Genomic DNA, 23,812 nt, shown 5'->3' on the forward strand with positions numbered 1-23,812 from the left:
TGGAGCTCTGGAACAAGCTGAAAGATCTAACCAAAAGCAGAAAAGACTGGCAGACTGGGGAGCAGGGCAGGATCTTCTAGATGCAGTAGAAGCTTCAGCTGACTTCAGGCATCCCTTGTCTCTCCCACATAAACCAGAAGAGTCCACTCTATGCAGATAGCCAAGTTGAACGATCATCAGGCCAGTAAAGATGCCCGCTGAGTCTTGTGGCAACTACTGGCCACGATTTCCGATTTCCACCCATCTTGTGCCCCGAGACAGCGGCGAGGTCACCGGAGCCCCCTGGCCTGGGCCTCTCCAGGCGCCCGGAACATTGAAGCTCCAGCTCCTCCTTTCTCGCATCCCTCCCCTCCTCTTCCCTCCCTCGGCCAGTCCCTCCCCCAACCGAGGGGTGGGGGGGACGGGCGGGCTTGGCTCGGCGAGGCCCGTGCATTCCTGAGAGCCAAGCGAGCTAGAGCAACAAAGGAGCCGGGTAGTTGGCGGGGAGAAGTCGGGGGGCTGAGGCGCGGTAACGCGAAGGGGGCGTCTGGGAGGCGAGCTGGCGCGTGGGCGGAGCCGGGGACCCAGACCCGCACCCCCGGCCCGCGCCTGGCCTCCATCGTGGGGCCAGGAGGTGGTTTTAATGGTGGGAGAAGGAATGGGGCTGGAGATTGGGGGCCCAGGGGCCTCCCGGGGGTGAAGATAACTTGGATTGCCAGGAAGGGGTAGAGAGTTGTGCATCCCGGCCCGGGCCTCCGCCGCCCAACATGGGCCCCGGGTTCCAAAGTTTGCGAAGTTGGGTGCCGAGGGCCCGAGGCGCGCGGGGCGTCCGGGGGGACCCGGCACCGGACTCTCGGGGCGCACAGGTCGCCTGAGCCGCGTCTGTGGTCCCCAGGGTGGCGCGTGTGGCCGGGGGGGTGGGCTCCGGAGAGCGGGCGGGGGCGCCGGAGCTTCTGCTGAGTTGGCGGGTTTGGCCATGGCCGCTGCCCGCCTCGCACGGGGGCCGGAGCTCCTGCTTCTGGGGCTGCTGCTGGTGGTAGGGGGCCCGGGCCGAGGGGCGGCCTTGAGCGGGAACGCGACCCGGCCGGGGCCCTGGAGCGCGGGCGGGAGCGCGAGGAGGAGCGCGGCCGTGACCGGCCCTCCGCCGCTGCTGAGCCACTGCGGCCGGGCCGCCCCCTGCGAGCCGCTGCGCTACAACGTGTGCCTGGGCTCGGCGCTGCCCTACGGGGCCACCTCCACGCTGCTGGCCGGGGACTCCGACTCCCAGGAGGAGGCGCACGGCAAGCTCGTGCTCTGGTCGGGTAAGCGCGCGGGAGCCGGAGCCCGGGTCGGGGGCTGTAGCGGTGGGTTGCGGGGACTCTCCGAAAGAATAGGCTCTGGCCTGAGCTTGTGAGAGGGTGGGAGCAGCACCCGGGAGAGTTGGAGGAACAGAGTCTAAAACTTGGGAGGCAGGGTTGAGACCCTCGGGTGATGAAGAGGGAGGGCGAGGAAGTTGAGGGAGTGGGTCATAAAGGGCCTGAGCAGGGTAGGAAGCAAAGGATGAGGGGGAATGAGGGCCCCCGGGAGTGACGGGGTGGGGGCTCTGAGCCACAGGACAGGACTTCTTCTTCTTTTTTTTTTTTTAAGAGGAGATGCTCCACGTAGGTACCACTCTGGAAGCGGGGTCCTCGGGAATGCAAGGTGTTTAGACCTTGGAGCAGAGACCAGGAAATCAAACTGGAGAGGGAAAAGGGAAAGATGCGGTTAGAAGATTTAGGCATTGAGGGAAGATGGGGAGAAAGAATTGAATGAAATTTGTGAAAGGTAAGAAACCCCTGGTAATGAATAATTAAATGGTAATCAGAAAGTTCCAGAAATCTTGTTTTGGGAGCCAGAAGTCCAGAGGATTGTGATCTTGTCCTGCTTTTGACAGGAGATTTCAGTTTCCTCATCTGAAAAATGGGGACTCTGTTCTCTGTCGAAAGTTGTGAAGGAATGAACTCTTCTAACCATCATTTGTGTGTTCTTGGGAAGTTTGGGTTCTCAGACTGGTCTGTGTTGAGGAAGGACACTTAAGTCTGGGGTGTCTGAGCCCTTGGATACTTACATGGTGGCCTGAAGTCCCAGAACCCTCACCTCATGCTGGGATTATGATCTGATCTGAAAAACTGCAGACTAAACCCAAGCAAGTCCCTCTTTAGCAGTGTGGAGTGGATTAGCTCCCCACTTGTCACTCTTCTGTGCAGGGGACCTAAAGATGAGGGAAGGGAACTTGCCTTGCCAACTCTTGCTTGTAGCTAGTGGGGTTCCAAAATTGTCCTTGAAGAAACAGAAACTAAAATCGAAAGCCAGGAGCAGACATGGGAACCTCCTTCTTTTGATAGGTCTTGGGTGTCCCACATGTCCGTTCTGCCCCAGCATCTTGATAGAGAAGTGTTTGTAGGCTGTCATTGTCACATTGACCGCTGGAATTCTGAGTCTTGGCCGGATGTTGAACAAAGCCTTGTCACTCCTGGCTTGGTACAGATGTCAGAGGAAGAACTTGGAGGATGGTACCCATGGTAGAGCCACATCCTCTGTGGTTATTGGGTTCTAAAGTCAACATGTAGGCAGAAACCATGTGTAATCAACAGTAGCTTTGAAAAATTCACAAACAGCCACAACATCAGGTCTCTGTGACTTTGTGTTCATATCCTCTTTTATGGTAATATGTTTGTATGCAAGTGCAACACATAGTAATGCACAGTATATAAGAAGGGGAATACATAGAAAATATAATTTTAGTTTTTAAAATTACATAAATACAGAAGTGATGAAATTAAAAAAAAAAAAAACACAAAAGAAAGGTATCAACAAGGTTTCCTTGAGTTTGCTAAGTCGCTTCAGTCGTGTCCGACTATTTGCGACCCCATGGACTATAGCCTGCCAGTCTCCTCTGTCCATGGGAATCTCCAGGCAAGAGTACTGGAGTGGGTTGCCATTTCCTTCTCTATCTTTGAGTTTAGGAGCCAGTTGTATGGAAATTCTAAATGTCTCCGAACTAGAATCTCACGCAGTTCTGAACTGTTCACACTATGAAAGGATATCTTCCTCCATCTCTCGCTCTCCTTATTTATTTTACAGGGACTCATGGTTGGATTCCCCTAACTTAAATGCATGTGTGATGCTGCCCTTCTGTAGTTACCATCAAATCAAGGAGGAAGGGTATAAACCTCTCTCCAGCCCAGGCTCCTGAAAGCAGTTGCTAGGCAGAAGTGGTTTTGGCAGAAAAGTTTAGGAGTTAGAACCATCTGCTGGCTGCTTAGGTTTGAACCTCACTAGCTGTGGCTCTGTTGGGGCATAGTCCTGCAGGGGTTCCAGCACTGAGATTTTTTTAAATCTCAGAGTTCTGAGTACTTAGCTGTGCACTCATTCATTTGGTTAGGTGTTTGGGTGCTGGCTACAAGTCATCCTGGATCAGTTTCTGGGGCAGATCAAGATGGAGAATACAGACAGGATCCCTGCCATCAAGGGAAGACAGACAATTAAATCAGACTTTAGCAACACCTCTACGAGGTATTGTGACCTGGTAGGATGCTGAAGAAACACAGAGGACTTTGGGAAATAAGGAAAGACCCCCAGAGGAACTGACATTTAACCCACAATCTAAGAAATAAGTAGGAGTTTCTGGGGCCAAGGAAGATTTGGGTGGGAAGGGATAGGAAGAGGATATAGATGCACAAAGGTATACAGGTGAGAGGGCTTGATACTTTTAAGGAAGTATAAGAATTTCAGTCGAATTGAATCAAAGCATGTGAGGGATAGGATTCTAAGAAATAAGGCCTAGAGAATTAGAAAATAAAGGGATTCATATCCCATATTGGAAAGTTTGGACATTTGCCGGAAAATAAGAAGGGGGGCACTAAAGACTTTTAATGAAGAGAGATGGAATCATATTTGCATTTCAGACCGATCTTCTTGAGTACTGTGTGAAGGAGCCATGGGAAGAAGGGAAGCCTGAAGCTGGTTTGCTTGTTGAAGGGATGATTGAAGTAGAGATGATGGTGGTCAGTACTGGGTTGACAGCCTCGAAGAAGTGGACAGATCCTCGGATTTCAGAAGTAGAACCAATGGGACTTGCTGATGAGTGAGCAGGAGGACCCAAGTTTCAGGCTTGGATGGAAGGTGGTATCATTTCCTCTCACTAAGCTTGAGAATGCTAGAGGAGGAGGAGGTTTAGGAAGAAAGTACGAGTTCGTTTTGGTCATGTGAATTAGAGGGGCTCATTGGACTTCTGTGCAGAATGTCAAAGTCGCTCAGTCGTGTCTGACTCTTTGCGACCCCATGGACTATACAGTCCATGGAATTCTCCAGGCCAGAATACTGGAGTGGGTAGCTGTTCTCTTCTTCAAGGGATCTTCCAAACCCAGGGTTTGAACCCAGGTCCCCCGCATTGCAGACCGATTCTTTACCAGCTGAGTCACCAGGGAAGCCATCTGTGTGGAGAGTCCCAGCAAACCTAGAATTGTTGTTGTTGTTCTGTCGCTCATTTGTGACTAACTCTTTGCAATCCCATGAACTGCAGCATGCCAGGGTTCCCTGTCCTTCACCATCTCCCGGAGTTTGTTCAGAATCATGTCCATTGAGTTGGTGGTGCTATCCAATCATCTCATCCTCTGTCACCCTCTTCCGCTCCTGCCCTCAATCTTTCCCAGCATCAGGATCTTTTCTAATGAGTCGACACTTCACATCAGGTAGCCAAAGTATTGGAGCTTCAGCTTCAGCATCAGTCCTTCCAATGAATATTCAAGACTGATCTCTTTTAGAATTGACTGGTTTGATCTCCTTGCAGTCCAAGGGACTCTCGAGTCTGCTCCAGCACCACAGTTCAAAAGCATCAATTCTTTGGTGCTCGGCCAAACCTAGAATAGGAGTTGCTGAAGAGAGGTAGCCACTGTGAGTTCCCTCAGCCTAGACTGCTGAGCCTTTGGAAGTGAGGAATATCTCAGGTTGGGCCAATTTGTAGGTTTATATAGAACTCAGATCTGTCTCTCGTGTATCTTTCAACTCTCTGGACTTGTGCTTCTTCAGGCACTCAGCATCTTACCCCAGGATAGTTTGAAATGTCTCCTCACAGGCATTCCAAGCTGACCAGACAAACATACTTGTCCAGGCCATGGCCCACCTTTGGCCAGACCTGGTTGGTTTGGTAAATGGGGCAAGAAAGCAGAGAGACCTGCAGCTGGCAGGAGAGATGGGTCCCTGAGAACCAGCACGTAGCCTCTTTGACCACTGCTATGCTTTGTGTGTGCACGGGGGTGTGCAGCCCTGTCCCCCAGCTGGGGCAGCTGGTAGGAAGGAGCCGGAGAAGGAATTTCTCCTTTGCTACTCAGACATCTAGCTGAGAGATTTAGAGGAGGTCTGTTATTTGCAAAGGCAGACCAGAAAGAATTTCCTTAGAGCTGTTCTCAAACCTGGCTGATGATCAGAATCACTTTAAAAATATATATTTTTGGAAAGTATAAAAATACAGAGAAACACCCACGGGCTCAAGTTTTCATTTTTGCTTCAGATTTTTACCTTTTGAATTGTGAAATGTAGCCTGTATACAGAAGGTGCATACGACACAGAGGTACTAAATAATAAATAAATATAAAGTGACACCTGAGTCAAGTGATGGTGGGCCACCCAGGAGCTCCCTCTGTCTTTTCCAATCACATCTCCTTCCCTTCTCTTCTAGAAGTAACCACTACCCAGATGTTTCTGATAATCATTCCCTTTCCTCCACAGTTTTACCATCTAGTTTTGGAATCCCTGAGTGGTGTATTTCAGTTTTGCATGTTTTTTACCTCTAAATAGATGGAACTGAGCTGTGTGTATTCTTTTATGTCTTATTTCTTTTGCTCTACGTTATTTTGTAAAATTCATCCATGTTGTTGCAGCTTATTTTTCATTGTTGAGTAGTACTCCATTGTACAATATACCACAGTTTATCTATTTTGTTGTTCTTTGTTTTTGTTTTTGGCTGTGCTGAGTCTTTATTACCTCTCAAGGGCTTTCTCTAGTTGCAGCTAGCGGGAGCTACTGTTCGTTGTGATGCACAGGCCTCTCTTGTCGTGTTGCATGGGCTCTAGGGTGTGTGAGCGTCAGCAGTTGCATCACAGGGGCTCAGTAGTTATGGGGCACAGGCTTAGTTGCTCCTTGGCATGTGGGGTCCTCACAGACCAGGGATCAAGTCCATGTCCCCTCATTGGCAGGTGGATTCTTAACCACTGGACCACCAGCAAAGTCCCCTTTTGGTTGTTCTTAAGCATTTACGTTATCTCTGTTTTTGGCTACTATCAATAACATTGCTATGAATATTCTTTTCTATATATCCTGGTGCCCCGGGTCAGATTTCTCTAGGTACATACTGAGAGAAATGGAATTGCTAGGTAAGAGGGCATGCATATCAGCTTTGCTAGATAACGCATTTTTCAAAATGTTTGTACCAACTTCTATACTCACTATTCCTGTAGAAGCATTATCATGGCTCCATGTTATTTCTGACACTTGGTACTATCAGTATTTTAAATTTTTGCCAATGTAGAAGATCTGAATAGACATTTCTCCAAAGAGGACATACAGATGGCTCATGAAAAGATGTTCAACATTGTTAGTTATTAGAGAAATGCAAATCAAAACTACAATGAGATATTACTTCATACTGGTCAGAATGGTTATCATCAAAAAAATCCACAAACAAATGCTGGATGAAGAGAAGGGAACCCTTCTACACTGTTGGTGTAAATTGGTACAGCCACTATGGAGAACAGTATGGTGGTCCCTTAAAAAACTAAAAATAGAGCTACCATATGACCCTGCAATCCCACTCCTGGGCATATATTTAGAGAAAAACATGATCCGGAAGGATACATGCACTCCAGTGTTCATTGCTGCACTGTTTACAATAGCCAAGACCTGGAGGCAACCTAAATGTCGATCAACAGAGGAATGGATGAAGAGTGTATGGTACTTATATACAATGGAATATTATTTAGCCATTAAAAGGAAAATTGATATTGTTGAACCTATTTGCAGGGAAGGAATGGAGATGCAGGTGTCGAGAATGGACTTGTGGACACAATGAGGGAGGGAGAGAGTGGGATGAATGGAGAAAGTAGCATCACCATATATACACTATCAGCTGTAAGCTGGTGATAAATTGCTGTGTAGCATAGGGAGCCCAGTCTGGTGCTCTGTGATGACCTGGAGGGCTGGGGTTGGGGAGGAGAGGGAGGCTCGAGAGGGAGGGGATGTAGTATAATTATGGCTGATTTGCATTGTTGTATGGCAGAAACCAACACAATGCTGCAAACATTTTTTTTTAATTTAAATAAACAATTATAGCACACAAAAAAAGAATGAAATAATGTCATTTTCAGTAACATGGATGGACCTAGACAGTGTCAGACTGAGTAAAGTAAGTCAGACAGAGGAGAAACATCGTACGGCATCCCTTATACATGGAATCTAAAAAGAAATTTTACAAAAGAACTTACAAAACAGAAAGAGACACAGATTTAGAAAACAAACTTATGGTTGCCGAGGAGAAGGGATAGTTAGGGAGTTTGGGAAGGTCATGTACACACTGCTGTTTTCAAAGTGGATAACCCACGAGGACCTACTGTATAGCACAGGGAGCTCTACTCAGTGTTATGTGCCAACCTGAATGGGAGGGAGGTTTGGGGGAGGATGGAGACATGTATATGTATGTTTGGCTGAGTCCCTTTCTGCTCACCTGAAACTACTACAACATTGTTAATTGGCTATAACCCAAGACAAAATAAGAAGTTTAAAGTTTGAAAGAAAAATATTTTTTGCCAGTCTAGTGGCTGTGTGGTACATATTTGTGCTTTTAATTTGCATTTCCCTGATTGCTAAGTGAGGTTAAGCACCATTTCAGATGTTCCTTCACTGGCCATTTAGATTATGAGACTGACACGCTGCCTACTGCGCTAAGAGGGCAGATCCTTCACTGGCCATTTAGATTTCTTCTTTTGTGAAGCCTCTGTTCAGATCTTTCGTCCATTTTTCTATCAGACTATCTGTCACATATTTTAGGATTTGTAGTTCTTCATACACACTATATGTGAGTCCTCTATTGGTTGTAAGTATTGAAAATACTTTCTGTTCTGCAACTTGCCTAGTTCTATTCTCTCGGCGTCTTCTGTTGGACAGAAGTTCTGAACTTTAAGGTAGTCATTTATCGAACTTTTTATGATTAGTGCTTATTGTGTGTTACTTTTAAGTCCTTTCATACCACAAAGTCAAGAATTCATTCTGTTACTTTCTTTCCTTTCATTTTAGGTACATAGTTCACCTGGAATTGATTGTTTTAGAACTCCAGTTTCATATCTATTGTCTCAACATCATTTATTTTTTTAAAAAATTCTTTTCTTTACTGGTCTGCCATAAATCAAGTGTCCAAATATGTTTTTGTTTCTGGGATCTTTATTCCATTCCATACATCTATTTGTCTATGTCTTATCATACCATCTTATTTATAATATCTTTTTTTTCTTTTTAACCATGCCTCTGGGCATGCAGGATCTCAGTTCCCCAACCAGAGATCAAACCTGTGTCCCCTGATTTGGGAACTTGGAATCTTAACCACTGGACCACCAAGGAAGTCCCTTTAATTATCATATCTTTATAGCATGGTCCTTTTTTTAAATTTTATTTTTAATTGGAGGACAATTGCTTTACAATGTTGTGTTGGTTTCTGCTATACAACAACATGAATCAGCCATGAGTATACATATATCCCTTCCTTCCTGAACCCCCCTTCCACCCCAGCCCCCATCCCAGCCCTGTAGGTTGTCACAGAGCACCGGGCTGAGCTCCCTGTGTTGTATAGCAACTTCCCACTAGCTATCTATTTTACATATGGTAAGGTATATGTTTCAGTATAGCAGGGTTCTTTACCTTCTTTGAGCTATAAACCTTTTTGGCAGTCTGGTAAAACCTATGGGCCGCTTCTCAGTATAATGTTTTTAATTCATAGAGTAGAACACATAGGATTGAAAAGCATATAGGATTACAAAAGAAATGAAGTATATTGAAATATAATTATCAAGTGTTAAAAAACAAGTTTGCAATCTAATGTATGTGTGCTTCTTTATTAGTGCACTAGATAAGATTTAGTGTGGATTTAATAAATACTGTAATATCAAGGAAGTGATGAGCAGTAACAATATTTTGAGGTGTTTCCAGCAAGAGTATCTAATATCCATTTGTGACAAAGCCACAGGTATTGCTAACATTTCTGTGGTTTGTTGCTCATGTTAATAATTGGGAAAGACTAAATTTCAGTTAGATGTAATTTTTTCCCATCTAGGTTCATGGACCCCTAAATTCTCTTTGCAACCTCCTGGCTAAGAACCTCTGCTTTAGAGGATGGCACTATTTAATAGACAGTGTGGTCTATTCTTAACCCTTTGTATTTTCATGTAAAAGTATTTGTTGGCGGTTTTGATTGGAATTACATTGAGTATATAGATTAATTTGAAAAAATGACATCTTTACAATATTGTGTCTTCTAATCATTTAATTAAGTATTGTATGTAGATCTTTAATTTTCTCAGTATTTTTTGCAGTTTTCTGCAAAAAGTTCTAAATACCATTTGTTAGATTTATTCCTAGGTACTTGACATTTTAATGCTGTTATAAATTGTGATTTTACATTTTGTTTGTTGCTGATCCATAGAAATACAATTGATTTTAGATCCAGTAGACTAACTACATTTATATACATACAAAGTCATCTGATTTGTGAATAATGAGTTTTGTTTCTCCTTTTTTGAGCTATATGTCCTATATTCTTTACTGCCTTACTGCACTACTTAAGACCTCCAGTACATGGTTAAATAGAAGTGATAATAGTAGCAGCATTCTTCATCCTTGACTTTTTCTTCATTCTAAAGAGAAAGCTTTTATACCGTTCACCATTAAATGTGATATTTGGTATAGGAATCTTGTAGTTATATTTTATCAGATTAAGGAAATTTTCTTCTATTCCTAATTTGCCAATTATTATTTTTATCATGGATGGATGTTGAACTTTATCAACAACTTCTTCTGTTGAGATGATCATATGATTTTTTTCTGTCAATGTGGTAAATTGCGTTGATGAAATTTTCTAATGCTGAACCATCCTTAGCCCAATGGTTTTCAACTTAACTGATCATCAGAATCACACAAATTTTTTTTTACGGTTTAAACTGTGGCAAATATTATTTTTAAAGTACATAAATATAGAAAAAGTGAAGAAACTGTTATAACACCTATGTTCATATTTTTTCTTTTTGTTTTGTATTTTATTAAGGAAATAAAACAAGGGAATTCCCTGGCAGTCCAGTGGTTAAGTCTCACAGCTAAAAAAAGAAAAAAATAGATAAAATTGATGTGCCCTTTCTTCTTATTTCCAGTTGCATTTCCTTCTCTTCTCTGGGAAGCTTCCCCCATCCTAGTAATTTGCATATTTATTTTTTAAGCTTAATTACTTTAATAAAATAGGTAGTACAAAATTGAAAAGTAACCAAAGTTAAACCCTTCCATTTCTGCTTCCTGCTCCCCATTTCTCCTCCCACAGGCAACCGCCAACACTAGTTTGTGTGTCTTTTTGTAGAATCTAACATATGTACAAATGTATATATGTTCTTATTTTCCCTCCCATAACCAGTAGTGGTTCTCCAGGCTGTCCTCTGCTCAACTGCACCCATTTAACAGGACATAGTGGAGGTTGTTTCAGTTCATCACAAATACTTCAAGCCTGGATAGTGTTCTATTATATTGATGTGTGACATTTTCTATAGTAGGTTTCCTATTGATGGATATATATTAAGGATGTTTCTCTTCTTTTGCTATTACAAGCAATATTACAATAAATAATCTTATATATGATTTTTGTGAACATATAAAGTGGAATTGTGAGTATATTTGATAGCTGGTATCAGATAGTCTCCACAAGTATTTAATAATTTTTATTCCTACTAAAAATGTACTAAACTGCCAGTTTCCCCTATGCTCTTGCCAATATAGCATTTTCAACTGTTTTGATCTTTATCCTTCTAAAGATTAAAAAAATATGTCATTATAGTTCTATTTCACATTTATTGAGTGAGACTGAGCATCTCTTTATGTTTTTAAAGGCCATTTGTATTTTCTGTGTGTGATCTTGTGTTTATCTTTTGCCCATTTTTCTATAGGATTATGAATTTCTTATTTATTTAGAAGAGCTTTATGCACATAAGGAAAGTAATTCTCTCTTTACCTGTGATGTTTATTGGAAATATATTTTCTCAGAGTGTTGCTTTTCTTATGATCTTGTTTTTCACCCTCCTGAATTTATCTATTTTTCTGCATTGGCAGGCAGGTTCATTCTTTACCACCAGTACCACCTGGGAAGCCACTATCTATTTTTCTGAAGTCTTTTCTTCAAATCTTTTATTTCAAAATTTCTAGTTTCGTGTCATACTGCAAAAGGCCTTCTCCACTCTAGGATTTTCAAAAAACATTTTCTACTTTTTCTTCTAGTAGTCTAATTTTTTAAAAATAATGTAGTTATTTTGATTCATCTGGAATTTATTTTTATGTAAGAAATGGGGTAAGGATCCAATTTATTTTTTCTCTGAGCTGCATCATCAGTTGTCTTTCTTTTTTTTAAAGCAATTTCTCTTTTTTTTTTTGCCTTTCTTCAGCGAGTTTTTATTTTTTAAATTAATTTTTATTTTATATTTAAAATTAATTTTATTACATTTTATTGTTTTATTATTTAAAATTAATTTACAACGCTGTGTTAGTTTCTGCTGTATAGCAAGGTGAATCATCCTACATATACATATATCCACTCTTTTTCAGATTCTATTCCCTATAGATCATTACAGTGTATTGAATAGAGTGCCCTGTGCCATGCGATAGGTTTGTTTTTCTTTTTCTCTTTTTTTCTGGCTGCACTACACTGCATGGGGGATCTTAGTTCCCTGACCGAGGATCAAATCCGAGTCCACTGCATTGAAGTTTGGGGTCTTAACCAGTGGACTGCCAGGGAAGTCCCCTCAATTGTCTTTCAAGATTTATTTAACTTTGCTAGTGAGAGCTGTGAGTGGTCAGAGACCTCAGATAGTAACAGCTAATATCTCTTGAGTGCTTAGTATATGACAGGTACTGCGCTATGTCCGTTTGGCACATTATCTCACTCTGCACCACAGTTCCACTACATCTATTAGCCCCATTTCACAGATGAGGAAATTAAGGCTCAAGATTAAGTAATTTGTCCAAGATCACACAGCCAGGAAATGGTAGAGCCACAATTTGGACTCAGGCAGGCCACATTGCGAGGTCCACGCTCCTTCTCCCTTCCTCCCCAAAAGAGAAGTTACCTGTCCCCACCAGTTCCCCACGTTGGCTCTCATTCCTCAGAAGCTTCTCTTAATACAACGTCTTGTTTGGGAAATAGGTGTTCCTGCAGGAGGGATGATTCAGGAGGAGCAAAGGGAAGGAATGCTGAGTGAGCTCAGCCAACGGGGGAACAGGGTAGAGACCTGGGCTGGGGCGGGGGTGCTGGGAGACCTCCACCTGCGTCCGTCTTGCTGACAAGGCCTTTCCTCCCCCTGCACTGGATACAGCCTCCTCTGTTTGTCTCCATCTGATTTCCTGTTTCCTCTTCTGGCTTTGGCGTACCTGGCTCCCCTGACTACCTCTTCCTAAGCTCCTACCTGTTCTCTGTCCCACCTCAGCTTGGTAAGAGGAACAAGGGTCCAGGGGTCTGGGCAAGGGGAAACACCTCCTGGATCTGGTGCACGGGCCCTGTGGGGGTGGGTCCCACAGCCCTCCTTCCCCATGGACTGTAGAAGGTTTAAGAATGCCCCTGAAAACATAAAAGGTAAATTGATTTTGGGTTCTCAGCCAGAGGTGCCAGCATCCCTTAGTGGGTCATTTTGAAATGGGGGCTGCTTTTTAAAAACATTAATTGAACTGCAATATATTAATACATGGAGAAAAGGGCACAGATTGATTTTCACAAGGTAAATATACCCATGTAACTGGTACCAGATCAAGAAATAGAACACCACCAGTGTCCCAGAAGTCCTTTTCAAGCCTCTTCCAGTCCCAAGCCTGGAGTGGGAGGGGTGGGGAGCATTGTTTTGGTTGTCACCAGGACTTAGGGGTTCTGTTGGCCTTTAGTGGCAGGGTCTAGGGATGCCAGATGTCCTGCAGTACATGGGACAGTCCTGCACAAAGAATGGTCCCACCCAAATGCCCGGCTGAGAATCACTGTGCCTGACAGTGCTGAGCAGTCGTGGCCTGCAGCGTGGCCAAGAGAGATGCCTTAGGCCCACGGAACAGGGGTGCAGCTGGGTCTGTGGGTCAGAATGAGGAGGGGTCTTCACTGCAATGTATCCACACTGTGGCCACACCCTCAGGCCTCCGGAACGCCCCCCGCTGCTGGGCAGTGATCCAGCCCCTACTGTGTGCTGTGTACATGCCTAAGTGTGAGAACGACCGGGTGGAGCTGCCCAGCCGTACCCTCTGCCAGGCCACCCGCGGCCCCTGTGCCATCGTGGAGAGGGAGCGGGGCTGGCCCGACTTCCTGCGCTGCACCCCCGACCACTTCCCCGAGGGCTGCCCGGTGAGTGCTCTGCGGGGCCGGGGCTGAGCTGGTCACGGGGACAGGGCCCAGCAGGGGCAGGGAAGCTCAGAGCCTTCTGTGCTGAAAGATCCCAAGTCATGGGCTCAGCAAGCCACAGACCCAAACCAAAGCTGGGCCAGTCCATCAGGGATTATCTATCCAGCTATAAACTATTTTTGAGCACCCACTCTGTTACGTGATGGGGGTTACAGGAGTCATGAGTGACGAACCTGTTCTCAGAAAGTTTATCGTTTATTTAGGGAGTCAAGGCTTGCACATGTAAAACTTGGCTGGAGACGCCAAGACAGGGATGGGATCTAATTCTGGGTGAAGGAGAGCACATTAATAATAATAATAGTAATCATTATTTTTGGAGAAGGAAATGGCAAACCACTCCAGTATTCTTGCCTGGAAAATCCCATGGACAGAGGAGCCTGGCAGGCTACAGTCCACAGGATTGTAAGAGTCTGACATGACTTATCGACTAAACCATCACCACCACCAATCATTATTTAGTACTGTCCAAATACATTTTAAACAGCTTACATTTATTTATTCATTTACTTAACCCTTATATCACACCATGAAGTAAGTATTGCTGTCCTATAGATCAGGAAACTGAGCTAATAGGGAGGTCACATAACGCCCTAGGCTATGTGGTCACTGAGTGGCAAGGCTGGTATTCAAATACTGGAAGGTTGTCTACAGCGCCTGCACTTTCAGCCTCTCTGCCGTGCTAACCCTGCACCTCTTATTAAACCAAAGGTCACCCTAAGCCTACTGCTCTCCATTGTATTGTCTTCTCCTCTTCTCTCTATGCCAGAATGAGGTGCAGAACATCAAGTTCAACAGTTCCGGCCAATGCGAGGCTCCCTTGGTTCGGACTGACAACCCCAAGAGCTGGTATGAGGACGTGGAGGGCTGTGGGATCCAGTGTCAGAACCCGCTCTTCACCGAGGCCGAGCACCAGGACATGCACAGCTACATCGCGGCCTTCGGGGCTGTCACGGGTCTCTGCACGCTCTTCACCCTGGTGAGCGAAGGGCAGACCTGGGGTGGAGGGTATGGGGCGAGGCGGGGGCCCGGGACCCTCAGGCTGCCTGTAAAGTAGGGAGGGAGCCAACTGTCCGTGAGAGGCTGGGCTCTGGGAGTCGAGGGGAGGAGAACTGACAGGGGTCTTCAGGGAAGGGTGGTGATTAGCGGGGTCGGGAGTTCTGATAAGAGTGGCAGAACAGCCCTAACATCATGGAATGGGCCTTTCTTCTCTCTTCTAGGCCACATTTGTGGCTGACTGGCGGAACTCCAATCGCTACCCCGCCGTCATCCTCTTCTACGTCAATGCGTGTTTCTTCGTGGGCAGCATTGGCTGGCTGGCCCAGTTCATGGACGGGGCCCGCCGGGAGATCGTCTGCCGTGCTGATGGCACCATGAGGCTCGGGGAGCCCACGTAGGTGTCCTGGGGTTCCCAGAGGCGAGGGCGAGGGGAAGAGGCTGATGCCCATTTTCCACAAAAGGAGCAGGTTGGACTGGAAATCGAGATTTCAGCATGGGATTCAGTTCTGCCTTGTTGCACCCAAGGTCTCCAGCACTAGAACCTGGACCCTTCACATCTTCTATATCCTCTTCACTTCTGACCCAAGCCCAGTCTCCAAGCCCTGACTCCTAGAAGAACCTCCAGACCTTAGAAGCCAGGAGTCTTGGGGCCACAAGGCCAGAGTGGGGGAGACTTGCTAGACGGAATATAGAATGAGCGCCCCAAGTGACACCCCTCTTGTCTGCGCAGCTCCAATGAGACCCTGTCCTGCGTCATCATCTTTGTCATCGTGTACTACGCCCTGATGGCCGGCGTCGTCTGGTTTGTGGTCCTCACCTACGCCTGGCACACCTCCTTCAAAGCCCTGGGGACCACCTACCAGCCTCTCTCGGGCAAGACCTCCTACTTCCACCTGCTCACGTGGTCACTCCCCTTTGTCCTCACTGTGGCAATCCTCGCCGTGGCCCAGGTCTAGTGACTGGTACGGGGTGGGGACCCGTGTGGGGCAGACTTGGGTGAGGGAGAAAGTGACCCAACTCTGTCCCCCTACCCCTTCCTCCTGCAGGTGGATGGGGACTCTGTGAGCGGCATCTGTTTTGTGGGCTATAAGAACTACCGATACCGCGCTGGCTTCGTGCTGGCCCCCATCGGCCTGGTGCTCATTGTGGGAGGTTACTTCCTTATCCGAGGTGAGTGAGGACTGGGCTGAGCACCTGCTCCGTGTAAGCAGGAGCCAGGAGCTGCCAGCTCTGCTGCCTTTGAGGCAGGACCTCAGCTGGCTCACTGGGGCCTTGGGTTAAAGGGAAAGAACAGACACAGCACCATGACACTTGGTGTGGGGCAGCGTCTTTGTTCAGCCAGAAAAATGCTGCCCTTAATCAGCCTTGTGTGAAGGCTCACGGCTTGCTGAGTGGAGCTTGGGCTGGGTCCCTACCCCTGCTCAGCTCTGACTAGATGCCCTTGTGTGATAAACACCTTGAGTAACCTACCTCGTCCACGTGGGCCAGCTGGGGGCCTTCCATCGTGTGTGTGCCCTGCATTTATATACAAGCTCAGTCTCTGGAACTTGGTTTCTCAACTCCTTTCTGCCCACAGTGCACACACACGCAGAGTTTTCACAACATACACAGATTTTCTGTTTCCTCGTTTCCCCGTTTCAATCTGCCGCCTCCACAATGAGCCTCCGTGTCTGAGCTCATTTTTGTTGAGCGTTCTCTGTAAACTTCAGTTTCCTCCCGCAGCTCCTTTTCAGCCCACCTTGTTTCCCTCTCCTTGGCAGTGGCTGGGCCTCTGATGTGTGTGGTTGTATCTGTGTGATCCTGTGTGGTAGCCACTGTCACATGTGTTGAAACAAGTCCAGGTTGAGACGTGTCATAGCATAAAATACAAACTGCACTTCAAAGACTCAGGCACACACAGAAGTAAACAGTCTCATTAACAGCTTGTTATATGGATTACACGTTGAAATGATAATGTCGTAGACAATAAAATTTATTGTTTTTAAGGTGTTTTGAAGTTAATTTCATTTGTGTCCTTTTACTTTTTGAAGGTGGCTTCTAGAAAATTTGAGATTATGAGTTGTTCAGTTGCACAGTCATTTCTGACTCTTTGTGACCCCATGGGCTGCAGCATGCCAGGCTTCCCTGTCCTTCACTATCTTCCAGAGTTTGCTCAGACTCATGTCCATTGAGTTGATGATGCCATCCAGCCATCTCTGGAAAATTTCACATCATGACTATGGCTCACATTATATTTCCGTTGGACAGCACTGTTCTTGGGTCTCTTCTTTGGGCTTTTTCATCATAATAGCTTTGACCTGCTGCCTTTCTTGGGGAGGCTGGACCAGGACTGAGGCATCTTTGATCTCCACTGTCTGTCTGCCCTGCTCGTCTTTCCAGTTTATAGCATGTGTGCCACCAGCTGCACTCCAGTGTCTCCAGTTCCTTCAGCTTTAAACCAGCACAAGAGTCATCAGACCTGGGACTGCAGGACCATAGGACCCTCCTAGGATGCCACACACCCATCCCTCCCGGAAGAGTGGTCTGGCCCCCCACTAATGTCTGCCATTTCCCTTATGTTCAGGAGTCATGACCCTGTTCTCCATCAAGAGCAACCACCCTGGGCTGCTGAGCGAGAAGGCAGCCAGCAAGATCAACGAGACCATGCTGCGTCTGGGTGAGTGGGTCAGTCTATCACCACGCCCACTGGGGAAGGGTATTGGAGGCTGAAGTTAGCAGTTAGCAGCCAGGGGGCAAGACTAGGCTGTTAGGCTGTGTGTGTGTGTGTGTGTGTGTGTTGGTGGTGATGCTGATGGTGGCAGCTCAAAAAGGAAGGTACCTTCCTTCTCAGTTGGAAGAATTCAAATTCATGTCAACACTTGAGGCCTATTTAGAGCCCTTAAGTGCCTCTTAATTTCTTATCTTATTTTGGAGAAAACAATTCTTTTGTATGTTTTATTGAAGTGTACTTGAATCACAATGTTAATTTCTAGTGTATAGAAAAGTGACTCAGATATATATATCAGATATATATATCTATAGACACTTTCTCATATTCTTTTCATTATGGTTTATCACAGGATATTGGATATAGTTCCCCATGCTACACAGTAGGACCTTGTTTATCTATTTTATATAGAGTAGTTTCTCTCTGCTAATCCCAACTCCTAATTTACCCCTGCCCTACTTCCCCCACCTTGGTAACCATAAGTCTGTAGAGAAAACAGCTCTTAAACTGAGCCCAGCACGCAGTCACCCCAGAGTCTTTCAGGCCTGTGTGTGGTGTACACTGTCCTCCCCACCGCTGCTCCCACACCTGGGATGGGTGACGCCCTGCCCCACCCCGGACCCTCCACAGGCATTTTTGGCTTCCTGGCCTTTGGCTTTGTGCTCATCACCTTCAGCTGCCACTTCTACGACTTCTTCAACCAGGCCGAGTGGGAGCGCAGCTTCCGGGACTACGTGCTGTGAGTGGGGGACTGGGGGCTGGAGGGCTGCAGTGGTGGATGCTGGAGACCCCTCTCTGCGGTCCAGCAGGGGTCTGTTAGGTCCCAACCTCAGAGGGCGAAAGGAACTGCCCGTCTTGCTCTGGGTGCTCACACTGTTAGTTGCTCTGTAATTTGCAGACGTGGCCAACAGCCCTGGGGTCCCTGCCCAGCTCCTCCCTCCCTCCCATCCCCAAGGCTGCCTGGCTGGTGCATTTGTGTAACTGTTAAGCCATTGTGTGTTTTGGCTTCTCCCCACCTCTTACGTTGGCCATAGATCTCGCTCTCTACTTCTCATGGACTCTTTACAGAGCTTATTGCAAATCCCTGCACAGAAATAGTTATCTCTCTGCAACAGGTTAACAACCCATTAATGCGTTCTGGGTTTGCCTGTGCTTTTTTGTGTCACATGATGATAAATCTGCAAGGGTAAGGCACCTCAGCTACTTCATGAAGTGCAGTCCATATTGATACCAGGGATAGGAGTTAAAATGCTCATTAAAATGCTTCTTGGGACTTCCATGGTGGTCCAGTGGCTAAGACTCCATGCTCCCAATGAAGGGGCCTGGGTTTGATCCTTAGTCAGGGAACTAGATCCCACATGCTGCAACTAAGACCCTTCGAAGTCAAATAAATAAATATATTTAAAACATCCTGAGTGCTTCAGACTCTTCCTTAAAGTCTCCAGCTTCCAGTGTGCGGGAAGACCTGATGCCTGGGTCCCTCCCTCAGAAATGTGATTTCATTGTCTGGGGTGTGGCCCAAACATCACGAGTCGTTATAAGCTCCCAGGTGACTCTAATGATCATCCTAGGTGATCCATCATTGATGTGGGCTTCACTCTTTCTACTGTTGGGACTGACTGTCTGGGCAACCACCAGGGAGACTGAGAAAGCTTCACCTGTCTACTACTTCTCACCACAGGTGCCAGGCCAATGTGACCATCGGGCTGCCCACCAAGAAGCCCATCCCCGACTGTGAGATCAAGAACCGCCCCAGTCTCCTGGTGGAGAAGATCAACCTATTTGCCATGTTTGGAACTGGCATTTCCATGAGCACCTGGGTCTGGACCAAGGCCACGCTGCTCATCTGGAGGCGCACCTGGTGCAGGTGGGGTCAGCAGCAGCCCGTCCTGACCTGGCTGCCTCGTTCTCTCAGCCTCAGCATCCCGTAGGCTCGGTCAGGTCTCACTCACAAGTTCCAGCACAGCCTTGAGTAGGTGTGATTTCTAACTGCCAAGCAGCCGAAAGCAGCCTTTCCTGTGGCCCACCACTGCCCCCTGGTGACACCTCGTGTCCTTGCAAGGATGGGCCAAGGGCTGCGCCAGCGTGCCTTCTAAGAGAGGAGTGATTCAAAAGCTGGGCACAGGAGCCCTGCATTCTAGGCTCCCTTTTTGGCAGAGAAGGCCTCTACACTTCAGGGCCCTTGAGGCCCTCTGGAGGCTCCTTTCCTGGAGGGAATGGATTTGCTGGTCTTATGCAAGATTTGAGGGGAAGCAGCTGCTCCTCCATGACCCCTGCCCCCACTCTTTCTGCCCTCAGGTTGACGGGGCAGAGTGATGATGAACCCAAACGGATCAAGAAGAGCAAGATGATCGCCAAGGCCTTCTCCAAGCGTCGGGAGCTGCTGCAGAACCCAGGCCAGGAGCTCTCCTTCAGCATGCACACCGTCTCCCACGACGGGCCTGTGGGTGAGCTTCCACTCTGTTCTCTGGAGCCTGTTCCCAGTTCCCTTCCAGGCTGGTGTGGCTTCATGGTCTGTTTGCAAGGCTGTGAGAAAATGGCGCTCCTTCTGTTCACATACTCCTTCTCCAATCCCCTCCATCCCAGGCTACTCTCCCCTCTCTGTTTCTGCCCCTGGGCCTGGTGGTGGTTCTGCTTGCTGGTGGTTTGGTTCCAAAGGACTCATCTCCCTCACCTTCAACCATCTTCTCCAGCTGTTCTCCCTGGGCTACAGGAAGTCAGGTTTCAGGCACTGGGTTTCTGGCATCTCATCAGGCCCCCGTGCTCTTCAGACTGGGGATGGGTAGAGATCTGGCTGCACTCACCAGAGTGGGCTTTCTGTGCTAAGTTGAGTGGGCGCCAAGGGCTGGGGGAAGGTGAATGGTACCGAATACGGAAGGAGAAGTCACGGTGAGGGCCTGGGCAGTCATGGTACCTCACCCTTTCCTTCCATCCCCGCAGCGGGCTTGGCCTTTGACCTCAATGAGCCCTCAGCCGACGTGTCCTCTGCCTGGGCCCAGCACGTCACCAAGATGGTGGCCCGGAGAGGCGCCATACTGCCCCAGGATGTGTCTGTCACCCCGGTGGCAACGCCAGGTATGGGTGTCCGCTCCTGTAGGAAGGTGGGGGACGTTGAGGCTGGAAGAAGGTCCTGGGAGTGGAGTGCCAGGAGCTGCCGGCAGGGGAAGGGGAGAGGAAGCCCTTCGAGAACTACAGCATGGGTCCCGGGCTCCAAGAGTAGGGGCCCGGGGAGAGAAGGTGCCACGCGCACAGAGCTTAGAGTCCCCGGCTCCCGTTTTCTCTCCCACTGTCAGTGCCCCCGGAGGAAAAAGCCAACCTGTGGCTGGTTGAAGCAGAGATCTCCCCGGAGCTGGAGAAGCGCCTGGGCCGGAAGAAGAAGCGGAGGAAGAGGAAGAAGGAGGTGTGCCCGCTGGTGCCACCTCCGGAGCTTCACCTCCCCACCCTGGGCCCTGCCCCCGCCTCCAGCGCGGTCCCTCGACTGCCACAGCTGCCCCGACAGAAGTGCCTGGTGGCCGCGGGCGCCTGGGGCCCTGGGGAGTCCTGCCGACCTGGAGCCTGGACCCTGGTCTCCAGTCCCTTCTGCCCAGAGCCCAGCGCCCCAGCCCCTTTGGCCTGGGTGCAGGGCCGCCGGCAGGGTCTGGGACCCATTCACTCCCGCACCAACCTGATGGAGGCAGAACTCATGGATGCAGACTCTGACTTCTGAGCCTGGAAAGTAGGACCTGCGACAAGAAGGAGGAACAAATACCATTCCGAGGTTCTTCTTCCTCCCTGAGAGTGCTTCTCTCCAGGCTCTTGTCTTCCCGAGCACCTGAAGGCCCAGTGCCTTCCTGGGAGAGTTCAGTGTGGACGACTCACGGCACGAGGACTGCGGGAAGGAGCCCTAACATCTCCACGGATAGGCCTCACCAGGGCAGGGCCCTGGAGCTTAGGGTCCTTGATTCTGCCCCATCTGGCTGGCAGCATCAGTCTCCAGTGGGGTCATGTGTATGCAGAGCCCCTAGTGTGGCGGTAAAGGTGCAGGCAGGGCCGTATGGGCTTGCATGCATACTTGCATGGGCTGTGGTGGCCAGCCCCTGTCTGGCAGATGAGGGCTGGCTGCCCTTGTGTGTGCCAATGGGTGCCCTTCCCTGGCACTCTCAGACCAAAAGTGTTCATTGGGTCATTATCCCTTTGTCCACCTGAGGACAGAGCTCCTTTCTCCCCTTTCCAGTTGGTTGTGGGGCTGGGAGTTCTTACTCCCATAGGGGCTGTAACCTCTCTTAAAAGTGTCCAGCTGGCTCCACCATAGGCCAGTAACCCACCCTGGGTATTGTGGTACCATCCTTTCCCCTTTCCCATTTCAGTTCAACCAGGCCAGCCTCTTCCTGTTTCCTGTTAATTAGGACCCAGAGTTGCAGCATTTTCCACCCTGCCCCCATGCCCTACCCCTTTGCCGCTGGGCTCCATCTCCAGGTGAGAGGTTGGTTCAGCCATAGAGCCTGGCGTGCTGGAGAAGCTGCGAGTGATGGGAAGCCTCTGGGCCTCAGAGAGATGCATGCTATCTCTCGGGGGATGGATCCTCTGACTGAGGAGCTACCCTTGGGAAGCTGCTGACACTTCAGCCAGGCAGGAACACTTCCTTCAACTTCCACAGTCGGTGGGTGAAGAGGTTCCCACCTCTCATAACCCCTATCCAAGGCCCCAGTGTCAAGAACCAGATGGCAGGGAGCTTCAGCAGTCATCTGGGTTCCAGATCAGGGGGTAAGGATAAGGAGACAAAATATAAACAGTAAATAAAAGGTTTTTGTATAATCTATTGATGTGCTTCTTTCCATAGGCCCCGTCTTGACCCACTTACCTGGCCATGATCTCATTTGTCCTTCACTTCCTCTGCAAGCTATTCTGCAAGGCCAAGAGCTCGGTTCTAATGAGGTCACCACTGACAGATGTCAGGCCGATGTCAGCTTAATGTGCTGGCTGTCCTTCCTGGCCAGTTGGTTCTATATATGGACAAAGGCTCTGGCCACAGCTGCCTCACTGCACATTGATCATGAGATGAATGAGCAAGGACATGCAGCTTGTCCCTGCAGTGATGACACTTGCAGGAAGCAAGTGTCCCCTGCTGGGGAGTGTAGGTGGGCATGGATGCTCATGGCAATCCCAGGCCCCCTCTGAGAACCTCTTGTCTCTACAAAGGATGTCTGTGGGACCAGGTGCATTCGCATCCACAGCTTCCTCCCCTTGGGCTGTCAAAGAAATTCAGGCTTCTCTGAGGGAAGCCTGCTAGTCCCACTTCCTCCAGAAAGATGTCAGTAGAAAGCTGGGAACTGGACTCAGGGTCCTGTGGAAAGGAGGGGGTAGAGGAAAGGGGGTGGTACACACGGACGACTCAGAGGGTATTGTGCAGTATTAAGTGTGCCTGTTTATGGGTGTCACCCAAGTGATGGGGACACAAGAAATTTGCCCAGAGCCAAATTCCAAAGGAAGAGGAAAGGGAACTAACACTGATTATCTACTATGTACTTTACATGTGTATAAGGATAATGATGATGATGATAACAATAAGGGCTAATTCTTATTAAATGCTTGCTAGCTCTAAGCACTTCATATCTATTAACCTGTGGAATCTCACAACAGACCTCAGAGGCACTGTTAAGACCCCCAAGACACTTAGGTACGGAAAAGTTCAAAAGTTTGCCTGAGAGGAAGTGATAATGCTGGGATTCCATCAGAGCTGCCTGGCTGAGTCACCTGGCTCTTGGCCTCTGCACTCCGTGTGTTGTGCTTGTGCTTAGTCATGCAGTCGTGTCTGACTCTGTGCAACCCCATGGACTGTACCAAGCCAGACTCCTCTGTCCATGGGATTCTCCAGGCAAGAAGACTGGAGTGGGTTGCCATGCCTTCCTCCAGGGGATCTTCCCAACCCAGGGATCGAACCCAGATCTCACATTGCAAGCAGATTCTTTACCGTCTGAGCCACCAGGGAAGCCCCTGTTCTCTGCTGCCTCTCCTCTCTAATTCAGAAGGGGCAGAGGAACCAGTTTTCTATAGCAACAAACTTCAGAGAAGCAAAATGACTTGCCCACAACCTCATAGCTAGTAAGTAACAGACAGTGGGCCCAGGGCCTTCCTTACTCTGCAGTCTAGACTCTTTCTGCTCTTAGGTCTGACTTTTGGTTTTTCCTCCTATCCAGGTTGCCCATGCTGTGTTCCCTCTGACCTCCCCACATCCCCTTGTGCTTGCCCACCTTGCTCATTCTTGCCATCACTGTTCTCAACAGTAGTAGAGCTAATTTCTTTCTTCTTTTTTTTTTTAAATTGAAGTATAGTTGATTTACAATGTTGTGTTAGTTTCAGATGTACAGCAAAATGATTCAATTACATATATATGTATGTTTTTCAGATTCCTTTTCATTATAGATTATTATAAGATATTGAATATAGTTCCCTGTGCTACACAG

The 23,812-nt window shown here is 47.9% G+C and overlaps 1 protein-coding gene across 1 annotated transcript; it reads left to right on the forward strand.

The window, feature by feature from the left end:
* Window positions 1-392: 392 nt before the first annotated feature.
* SMO (smoothened, frizzled class receptor) lies at window positions 393-22,167 on the forward strand. Its single transcript, XM_065938730.1, has 12 exons — window positions 393-1,280; window positions 13,404-13,609; window positions 14,433-14,642; window positions 14,884-15,056; window positions 15,393-15,612; window positions 15,709-15,832; window positions 17,226-17,318; window positions 18,000-18,108; window positions 19,051-19,236; window positions 19,668-19,816; window positions 20,310-20,444; window positions 20,663-22,167. The coding sequence occupies exons 1-12, from the start codon at window positions 956-958 to the stop codon at window positions 21,073-21,075; spliced, it is 2,343 nt and encodes a 780-aa protein (XP_065794802.1). The 5' UTR covers window positions 393-955; the 3' UTR covers window positions 21,076-22,167.
* The last annotated feature ends 1,645 nt before the right edge of the window (window positions 22,168-23,812 follow it).

The sequence above is a fragment of the Muntiacus reevesi genome, chromosome 6 (genome assembly GCF_963930625.1).
Source record: "Muntiacus reevesi chromosome 6, mMunRee1.1, whole genome shotgun sequence".
Classification (NCBI taxonomy): Eukaryota; Metazoa; Chordata; class Mammalia; order Artiodactyla; family Cervidae; genus Muntiacus; species Muntiacus reevesi.